The 10,723-nt window shown below is 36.7% G+C and overlaps 1 protein-coding gene across 7 annotated transcripts; it reads right to left on the bottom strand.

Annotated features, from left to right (window-relative positions):
- Positions 1–1,260: 1,260 nt before the first annotated feature.
- Positions 1,261–10,317, bottom strand: cnr2 (cannabinoid receptor 2). Of its 7 annotated transcripts, none has more exons than XM_087806216.1 (6): positions 10,076–10,317; positions 8,394–8,436; positions 7,579–7,653; positions 6,199–6,236; positions 5,353–5,426; positions 1,261–4,153 (listed from the first exon to the last, which is right to left on the bottom strand). In XM_087806216.1, exons 5-6 carry the CDS (start codon positions 5,420–5,422, stop codon positions 3,081–3,083), a joined length of 1,143 nt encoding a protein of 380 aa, XP_087662342.1. In that variant the 5' UTR covers positions 5,423–5,426; positions 6,199–6,236; positions 7,579–7,653; positions 8,394–8,436; positions 10,076–10,317; the 3' UTR covers positions 1,261–3,080. The 7 variants fall into 7 exon arrangements, with proteins under 7 accessions (XP_087662342.1, XP_087662346.1, XP_087662343.1 ...); XM_087806220.1 differs by having other exon boundaries at positions 5,353–5,403; XM_087806217.1 differs by having other exon boundaries at positions 10,133–10,317.
- Positions 10,318–10,723: the final 406 nt, after the last annotated feature.

Here is a 10,723-nt window from a genome sequence, read left to right as displayed (position 1 = left end):
GTGACAGGTTAAATGAAATGTCCAAAATCCTCCTTAGGTACTTTGAATTAGCTTGTCAATATTAGGAACTTCCATTGTTTCCTCCATTTCAACATAAAAACGGTCATTGATTTGAATAAGTTATCTGAGCGAAAGAATAAAGTGTCATGACATTCTATGCTATGTTAATCTATCTATCTATCTATATGTATTACCTTGTATTGGTTGCCTCTTTTTGTGTTTGTTTTTGGAAAACAAAAATTGTAATGCTGTTATAATGTCCAAATATAGGACATAAATATAGATAATAGAGATGCACAGGTTTGCTTGTTTACTATTGTATACGGTTTGATTATGTCAAATTGTTTACATTAAGGGTAACTGTCAGATGGACTACAAAGGAAAGTTTCTCTTTTGTAACCATTTGTATTTGCACTGATCTGATGATGGTATTCTCTAGAAAACTTGTTTATTATGTCGTTCTTTGATGCTGGTGAACGGTTTAGTTGATGTGGGTTGTTTTGCAGGCAAGCAATGTCTAATAAATTCCACATCACCGAGAGGATGAAACGGCCTTTATTGACAGTTGGCCTAATGTCAACAGACCAGGTTGACAGTGTGGAAAACTGATAAGAGTGTTGTTGCCGGGGAACAGCTTTGAATCTAATTGTCAATGTGAATTTTTTTAATATAACCTTTGGTCAAACAACAAATAAATGTATCCACTGAACTCATTTATTTAATAGATATTACATTGGCTTTAATAGAGCAATCAACTTTACTGATGTATTCACATTTTTTTTACTATAGTTAATTAATACTTAAGTGTGGGTTCTTCAACTTTCTTAAACAGAAAATAAAAGGTGTTATTAAACATTATATATAGCAGAGGATGATGACTTATTGCAGTCCTCCATGTAACTAAGTGTCTTTTGACTAAATCCAATGATTACCCTTTGTTCTCGCTCCCCAGATAATATACAGAGAAATGATGAGGTCTGCATTCAAACAATAAATCAGATTTGCTGTTGGATAATGTCAGCAGTTTTATGCACAGCACTCACTAGACAATCTGATTTTGGTTGATAACAGTAGATAGATAGATAAACTGTAATAATCCCTTTTGGAGATCTTCGGGAAATTGTTTTGTTTAAAATGTAAGTAAATGATTTATACTTGAAAAAAAAAGTGTAGCCTATGACGCGAAGGGTAAGATTGTTCAAAAAGACAACATGAGATCGAATTCTGAGATTGAACAGTAAACAAATAAATATTGCTTTCTTTATTTGTGTCATGTTCACATCAAATATGGTTCCACATCAAAGTTGATCAACACACCCAGAGACCCCACGCAGTTTTAACATCCATCTCTAAAGCTTTGCACACACTTTGCAAAGACTTTTGTGATCAAAGCGACTTTCATCTCACGAGTCTCTGTTACTCAAGCAGATGATATCTTTCTTTTTTTTTGATGACTTCTATTTTCTAACGATTCAGCATTCTCTGGTTTTGCTTATTTTACTTCCCCAACCTTTAAATGATCCTCGTCCTTTATCAAATGAAACACAAAAATAGGAAGTTAGCAAAGCTAATCCTAGAGATCGACAATGACCAGTGAGCGCATGACTAAATGTAGATATTCAAACAATAGCTGGTAATGTAATAGGCAGAGTAAAGGAAGTCAAAACTCAGATGGGGCAAACAAACTTATGTACAGTACAATCCATAACAAATCACAGTGTTTCTTGATTTTTTTAATTGTGCAACTGGAACGGTTTTCAGAGCTTCAACTGTAGGTGTACATTATATGAACCTGGTGGGTATAGCTCAGACAAAACTAACTAAAGAGAAATAAAAACATGTTTTACCCTTGATGATTCAAAACAAAATTTGTTTTGTAGTACTAAGGGCAGGACGTATTAAGAGAACATAGAGTAGACGATGGTTATATACATTTTCTTTATCTACTTTTTGGTTACACCTACTGACCAGATACCAGAAAAACATACTAAAATAAATGCATCTAAAAAAAACATTAAATGCATTTAAAAACATCGTCCATGATAAAGTGCTTTAACCCCATATAAAACACCTAGAATCAGGAAATACATAAATAAAATCCCATAACATAAATCCCTACCATTATGATACTTTTAATTGTGACCCGCATATTATTTTATTTTATATAAATGGAGATTATTACCTTCAATATATGAGTTAAACACAGTGTTTTTGGTGGTAAATTCCACATCTAAATAGCTTCAGTTGGCATTGTTATCCACAATCTAAGACAGAAGGTTTTCTTTAACGTGATAGGCTCCAGCATGGGTTTTACTGATGTCATAATACATAACCATTACAGGGTGGCTCTTAAACTAGTTTGCACATTTTTTATAAGAAAAAAAAGAAGTTAATGGTTTAAAATGACTAAATTGATTTTTTTTTTGTTCTCTATTAATTCTATAGGTGATTTTTAAGAAATATATTGGTCCATGTTCTTGATAAAAATGACTATAAATGTCTAAAATGATAATTAAAAAAATGTTGTTTGTGAAATTCACAACTTTAATAAACACTTAAAGAAAGATTTTTAGAGCTTGTGAAATGGACTGGACAAAAAAGGGATCGAAGCATGATTAGCAAATAATTGGAATATTTCCACACAGCTGGTCTTCTCCTGAGAACCAAGTGAGTCACTTACTTGGTGTCAAAATGAAAACGACAGTAGTTGTAACGAAGATGTTGTTCTTAAGGCTCTGAGTTATGAGTTAGAGATGGGAACATGATTGATGAACAGCCCACTATCTATTCTGACGTTGCTCACCACGTTTTATCTGCTTCGGGAACAAAAACTCTAGATACTACAACTTCTAAAAATAATAACAAAGATAGAATGTATCCAAAAAAAAAAGAAGTGATCCTTTTAAAAATTCTGACATCATCAGAAGTAAGAAAGTCGTTTGGAATACAAATAAAATGTCTTCAGGAACCCGCCCAAGGTTTTTACAGATTCTGTTAAAAAATGTACACACAGCTAGAATATCAAAGGGTCCATTAGGAACTCCTCATGTATTTTCCACTTAAACCGACATTGTACCGTTTTAATTTTGCTCTTTGATGGCCATTTCTGTGACGGAGGTAAACTGCGTGGCCCTCGGCGTCTCGTCCTCGGCTAAAGTTGTAACGTTGTCGTCGCCGGAGGGCAGTCTCGGCTCTGAATCTCTTTCAGTTCTTTTGCAAACGAAGAATCGGCCCAGATTTTGCAGCAGCTGCAGCAAGGCCACCCGGAGCTCCCGGCAGCGCAGGGCGTACAGCAGCGGGTTGACCGCGGAGTTCAGGAGACACAGTGTGCTGCAAAAGGCGAAAGCTCTCTGCTGGGTGTGAGTAAGAATCACGGACACGTCGGCCATCATGAAGGCGAGCGCCGGAAGCCAGCAGCCGACCAGGATAAGCAGGATTAAACCGAAGGTACGTGCCAAGCGGATATCCATCCTCATGCGGGCGTGTCCCGTCCCGGCCGATCCGTGGAAGCTGGTCATGGAGGATTCATGGCGATGGGCCTTCCAAAGAATTAGCACATAGGCACCCAGGATGAGCGCCAGGAGTACCAAGGTGAAGCTAGTCCAGCAGGCCAGATAAACCTGGTTGATGAAGGGAAAGAGGCGTGAGCAAGGTGGCGCTAGACGTGTTGGACATCTCCAACCCATTAACGGTAGAAAGGAGATGAAGATAGTGGAGCTCCAGAGCACCAGCAGACTCCAAAAGGCCCTGCGGCGGGTCAGCAGGACCTTGTAGCTGGAGGCCTGGTGGATACAGAGGTAGCGGTCGAGAGCGGTCAGAAGCAAGCTGCCCACGGAGGTGGTGAAGGCCATGGTGACGCCGCCCAGCTTGAAGAGGTACGCCGCGGGGCCGTCGCTGCGACGGAAGAGGTGGAAGTCGAGGAAGCTGGTGGTGAAGAAGCAACTCGCGAAAACGTCCGCCAACGCCAGGCTTCCGATGAACAGGTAGGAGGGCCGTTTTCGTAGACTGTAGGTGGTGGCGATCACCACCAGAACCAGGGCGTTCTCCAACAGGGTCAGGGGGCCGGCCATGAAACAGATGGTGCTGATGGCGGTCTTCTCCGCTTCGGTCAGAACCATGTAGCATTCAAGGTTCTGACAAGACTTGAATTCCTCTAAAAGAAGAGATAGACAAAGGTTTGTGTTAAAAATCAGTGTATTCTTCTTCTTCTACAAAAGTTGGACTATTATTTAACCAAAAGCTTTTCATCTTTTCTGGGAGGATATCGAGACTAATCTTTAAGAGTATCTATGGTATGTCGAGGATCTTCCTTGACATCTCTGTAATAGACTGACGTTGTAAACCCTTGTGTTAGCTCAGGGTCAAGGTGACCCGAAAACAAATGTGTTCGAGATATCCCTTGTGTTGTCTCAGGGTCAAGGTAATCGACCTCTTCCACTGCAAATGTATTTATGGAAGCCAGGGAGGTGGTTCACCTCGACCCAGAGACAACACAAGGGATACCACAAACACAATTATTTTCTCTCCTTGTGAGATAACACAAGGGTTAATAAAGAGCTGTGCGAAAACACCAAGCTTGTGATATACTGTACCTATCTATTAATGTTTGTAATTACATTTACGGTTAAGAACCTCGGAGAGGGACTTGGAAAAACAAAATCAGGGATACACACTAAATGTTGTTTCATTCGGTAGTGACTGAAGGAAGAGCAGCTGCTCCTTTCACAGCGAGAGAAGCCAGTGCCTCCTGGACGGCTCCAAGAAGAATGTATTTTTTATATATTTATATATTCATCATATGACATGACATTTTTCTGGAATATTTGTTTCTTAATGAACAAAGTCTACATTTATTATAAACCAAAGAAGTGCTCAGACGAGTGCAGACCTCTGCCAAGCTGCTCTGTCCCGCACATGTATTACATTGTAACCATATTATTGCCTTTTTTTTTTTTTAATCTTTATTTTTGGATTGGGATATTGATCATAAGAATTAGCTGCATTTGAAAATAGTGGTTTGGAGCTAGTTTATGCACACACAAAAATCCACATGGTAACAATCGCAATCAATTTCAATTCTTATATATTTCATGAAACATGATCCACTTTGCCTAAAAAAAGTCATTAAAATCATCCGCTTCTAAATTATTGTTTACCTAATGAAACAGAACATAAATTCAATAAAGGTTTTTTTTATTTTAAATCAAAATATGCCAGATGCACTTTATTTAATTCATAGAAATCGGCCTCTTTTGTCCTTGATCTCAACTGACAACGAGTAAAGATAAGAAAAAATTCAACGAAACTGATCTCTATGTTAAAGTAACTTCAACGATACAGAGAAATGTCTACCTGGTGATGACGATCTGGTTTGATTGGATTTGATCCACTCCTCCATCTTATCTGCTGTCAAATTAATCATTTGTCTGAATCAGAAACACACACACTATAAACACATTTAGAACGAAACACGCGGAGCAACATTTAAAAAGATTTATCGATATCATGTCTCGCCAACCATAACATATTTACTGCATCAATACAAAGCAACGATAGGCTGGTGTCAAACAGTCATGAACCTCAGATAACAAGTGATTAATGTTGCAATAAAAATACACCCGTATATACACAGGGGAGTCAATATGCTACTATTTGATTTGAATGGAGAGAGGGGGTGGGTTTATTGTCAAAAGCGAGGGAACAATATCTTGGAAATCTACCCGCGAGTAGATGAAAGATTGCAGGCAAAGGATCCATCAATCTCTTCTAGTTAGCTCATTCCAATTGTATTCAATATCAATTAAATGGATGACAAATCTATATATGATTTATGATTTTAAATTCAGTCAAGAGACTGAGATAAGTTAATAGATTAATTAATCGACTACCATGTTTTAACTCTTGCATTGAAATTCCTGAGAGAATTCATTTTAATTTATCGTAGAGAAATAAAGCCGTTTGTTGTTTTGAACGGATGAAGTTCTAGTCATCGACCTTTTATTTGAGACTTGATCGCTAGGGATGTAAGTTAACACATCAAAAAGTATATACATATATAAACAAGTATATGTATCACCAGATCTCATTTAAATTGTAAGCGGACAGTGATTAATTAATCATTTAACATCCCTAGTATATCTATATAATCATGATTAATATTTCCACTTGATACTAACAAATAAGCCAATGGGATCTTACCTTTTTTTTCCAAATCAGGAAATCAGGAAGGAAAGTCTCTGAGGATGGAAAAGAAAAAAAGATTTGGTTAGGTCGAAAATGTAATTAACTTTTTCCTCATCTGAGTCAATATTGGACTTGGACCTTAAGAGGAACATTAACATTTGTGAGTGAAGACAGATTGTCCTTTAGAGGTCAGGGCAAACAGATAACCATCATTATTGCTGGAGGAAGGAAGATGAAACTTTAAGTATCCTCCTGTTATATCACAAGCCATTACATTCAGAAACACTATTTACTCTGGCGATGCCCAGTTCCACCACCATATGTTCAAGTTCAACCTTTTCCTCTTATGTTTAGATTGATAGAGACAAGTCAGTTTTCAGTTTTAATCATAAATATCATTTTGAAATAGATAAGAGATTGATAGACACGGAAGAAGTTAAATGTTGACTGTATAATATTGATTTGTTTTTTTATTTAATTTACTTTTTGGTACACTTCTGTGAAATAAAATACGAGGAAAATCAAAATATATATTGTGGCTTGATATTAAATAAATCAGCTGACTTTGAAAAAATAAATCTTTCAATGGGCGTCAAAATACAGGACAGGTTGAGGGCTTCTTGTAAAAAATGTGGAAAACAGCTCTCTTGTGCTCTGATTTCCTCCCACAGTTCATTAAAAAACATACATTGAATGATCTATAGGTGTGAGTGAGAACTGGTTGTTGCCCACGCCTCTCATCATATGCCCCCCCGCAGAGGAAGGTATAGGCGTTAGAAAAGGTATGAAATAATGGAATTAAAGGGGATTTGAATCTAAAACTGTAAGGTCGATCCAAGGTTATAGGTCACTGCAACCTCGTAATTGCTGCTCCTGTATGCAATCAATAGATGACCGTGTGAGAGGATTATTCAAAGTCACTGATGCTCTGACGATTGGCGACGGTGAAATAGACGATAAGAATAGGATGCAATTTTTAGGTTGTGTGAAAAAAGAAAAAAAAAGCTTGAGCGAAGTACTTCTTAAATCATGACATTGTGTGTGCGACCGACACCACATCAAGCTTCCTTTCGAAAGCGTGTGAACAACTGCTGTAGTCATTTGTTAAAGAATAATGGGTTTATTTGTACAAAACAAAAAGACTGATTTCCTTTTTTCGCTTGCATCATGACGACCATCATTGCTGAAATATAATGTGGCAACAGTCCCTTGAGTCACAACAGTATTTCAAAAATGACATTCTTGGCAGAAAAGAAAACCCATCTAAAGTCATGAATTCAGATGTCAACACTTGTAAACTTGTAAAAAAACATCTTAATTTATGTCCATCCAATACACATCAATTATAATAAAGGTTTTTTATGAGGGTTTTATTTCATGATTCTAGGTACTCACCTAATGCTCTCTCCTCTCTGTCGTCTTTCGTAGATGAGACTGAAATAGAACATCCCACAGAGCGACCACGCAGACCTGCAAACCCGGTGAGTGACATAGAGGGGCGAAGGAAGGAGGGAGGAAGTGACAATCGAAAGAGAGAGAGAGAGAGAGAGAGAGAGCGTGAGCGCGAGAAGAGAGAGGGTTGACAGGCAACAAATGTTTAGAAGCGTGGCTATGTCAACAGAGATTCAATAATAAAGCATCCTGTTCTTTACTAGATTTTTAAAAAACTAAAACGTTTCATGTGTCCTTCCAGCTGCACAGTCCAGCAGAGTCTCTGGGGAATAAAGCACTCAAGATGGATGTTGTTACCTCTAACTGGAAAAGTGTTAAAAGGAATTGAAGCGAAGTGTTTAAAGGAATAAAAAAAGGTTATCGAGTGACTTTTAATTGAAGCAAAGATTTAGCATGTCTACAAAATGTTTACATAAATATTTATATATATATATATATTTATGCAAAATTGAAATTACATATAAATGTTTCTTTATTTCCCCCCAATACCTTTTAACTGCAACCCTGGTGGGTCAAACGTTTTAACCTTTAGGTCTTCACCAGGGTTTCACAAACTATATCTGGTATATTTTGGTTCATCATTCCATGCATGTCTCCTCCATAGTGCCCATTGTAATGCTGGGAAATTCAGCCATGTTTCATCCACAAGGCTCTTATTAGTAGAATGAGGTGTTTGACCCCAATAATCCTTTCCTTCATATGGTTCTTTCGTCTTGTCGTTTTGGCAGAAAAGGAGCCCAAAAGCATAATGTTCCAACCTGGGTACGGTGTTCTTTATATGCAACTCAGCCTCCTTTTCTTCTGCAAACACACGTGGAGTAAGGTAAGGTAAGGTAAAACTTTATTGATTGAAAATAGTTTTTTCCAATAGCCACAGAAAATACAGCAATTTTTCATAAAAAAATAAATCAAAATAAAATAAGAACAAGAACAAAAAGAAAAAACAAGATGATACAATCTAAGTCTAAAGATAAAGAACATAGATGACAGAAAAATAACAAAGACAAAGGATACAAAGACTAACATAGAACAGAACATCCAGATACTTTCGCTCCACTCCTGCCCCCGAACTCAGTACAATTTAATAGCCCGAGGAATTAATGAGTCCTTGAGTCTATTAGTTTTGCACCTGGGAAGGAGCATTTCTGCTCCATCTTCTTCTCTGCTCACTGATGACAGTGTTCAGAGGATGACTGTCATCATCCATGATGGACAGTGGTTTGTTCAATGAACTCCTCTCAGCAACTGTCACCAGTGAGTCCAGCTTCATTCCAACCACAGAACCAGCCTTTCTGATCAGCCTGTCCAACCTGTTTACACTCCTCTTGGACACATTCCCACCCCAACACACCACAGCATAGAATTTATACACAGAATAGAGTTTATACCAAATAATTAATGTGGTCACAGATTTTCTTCACCGATCATTTACAGCGCCACTATACTTATACATACTGTATATACAGTATACTGTATAAGTATGTACAGTATACTGTATATACAGTATACTGTATATACAGTACATCCATCCATCAGTGTGGTTTACCCTCAGAAGCAATGCTTATCATTGTGCAGCAGGGGGCGCCGCTTAGCCATTATCGATCACAGTGTTGCCGGGTAGGATATGTTTAACGTTTAAATGAAAATAAAATACAATAAATTCGCACAGTAATGGTTCTGTAATTACATTGGCAGACCGTCAATTGTATCTTTAGTACGTTGCATTCTTAGATTTATGTAAAGTTAAATTGTAAATTCGTGTAAAATCGTCCACAAATCAGAAGTTGGTGACGAAACAAAAATGTGTTTTTCGCCCACTGGCCCTTTAAGTTGTTTTTAACTTTTAACAATATACAGTATATGAATTACATCACATTAATCCTAAAAAAAACAATTACATTGACTCTTACATGTTTAAATAAAAGTAACTTGAAGTATTACCACAAAAATAAGAATGTTGTTTTCTTGAATACATTTTATTAGATGCTTAAAGTTAAGTTAAATATACAGACTTAATCATCAATTTTTACAATTTGTATAACATATCATCCTAATTATTTCAACTTTACCACAAAAAAAACAAACATTTTTTGTTCTTACATAACTGGAAATTAATCTGTCTCTGATATGTTAATATTATCCACCAAACATGTAGTTGAATTAATTAATAATCATATTTTATTCATATCTTAATTCTTCATTTTACTAACATAAAACTATTTAAACATTGATAAATACAAAAAAAACAAAACATGTTAACCTATTAAAAATGTCCTCAAACAAAGACACAGAACAATAAGAATAGGAACGCGATGATTCAAACAACAGCAGTTTATTTTTACTTTGTTCAAATAATAATTAAAAAGTAAACAAAGAGTGCCTTGATTTTAGTTCGGTCTCACACATTGAATCTTTCAGTTGTAAATCAGCCTTGCCTCACCTGCGTCACAGTGACCTTTGACATTTATGAGATTTTAAACACAGGATAGTCTCTCACGTCATTGATGATCCTTTTTCTTCAGAATTGTGAATCTGTACTTTTTACTCCAGAGTTTCACTTCTTTAAAAAAAAGTACAGGATCTGTTTCCGTCTGACGTCAACACATAAAAATGTGAACGGAAGTGTAAAAAAGTTATATAAGTTCAGTTAAAACTTTTCTACATCTGTGATCAAATATAGGTATCGACGCCCCGCCCCTGTCCTCTGTGATCTACAGATGTCTGCTCGACCTACTTTCCATACATAGTGAACTCTTGAATAACCACCCCTTCTCGAGGTGTGTCCTTCCATGGCCTCAGTCACACAGCTGACGTAGAGGCTGTTGCACAACATTCATGCCCTGATACTGAGGGCAACTGTGGCTTGAGATAAGTGCGACTCCAATGTGTTTTTCTTTATCAAACAAGATAACGTGACCAAATGTCATTAGTCAGACAAAATGTGTTGTATAACAATAATACAATAATTAGTAACATATTGAAAAAGATAGATATATACTTAATTGATACCCCAGAGGAGATATTCATAAAAAATAACTTAATTTCATTAAATATCACGAAGATGTTAAGGCGTTGATTTCAAAAGGTG

This window comes from Callionymus lyra, chromosome 13 (genome assembly GCF_982586985.1).
Source record: "Callionymus lyra chromosome 13, fCalLyr1.hap1.1, whole genome shotgun sequence".
Classification (NCBI taxonomy): domain Eukaryota; kingdom Metazoa; phylum Chordata; class Actinopteri; order Syngnathiformes; family Callionymidae; genus Callionymus; species Callionymus lyra.
The sequence above is the reverse complement of the archived record's forward strand: the minus strand, read 5'-3'. Positions and strand labels throughout refer to the sequence as shown.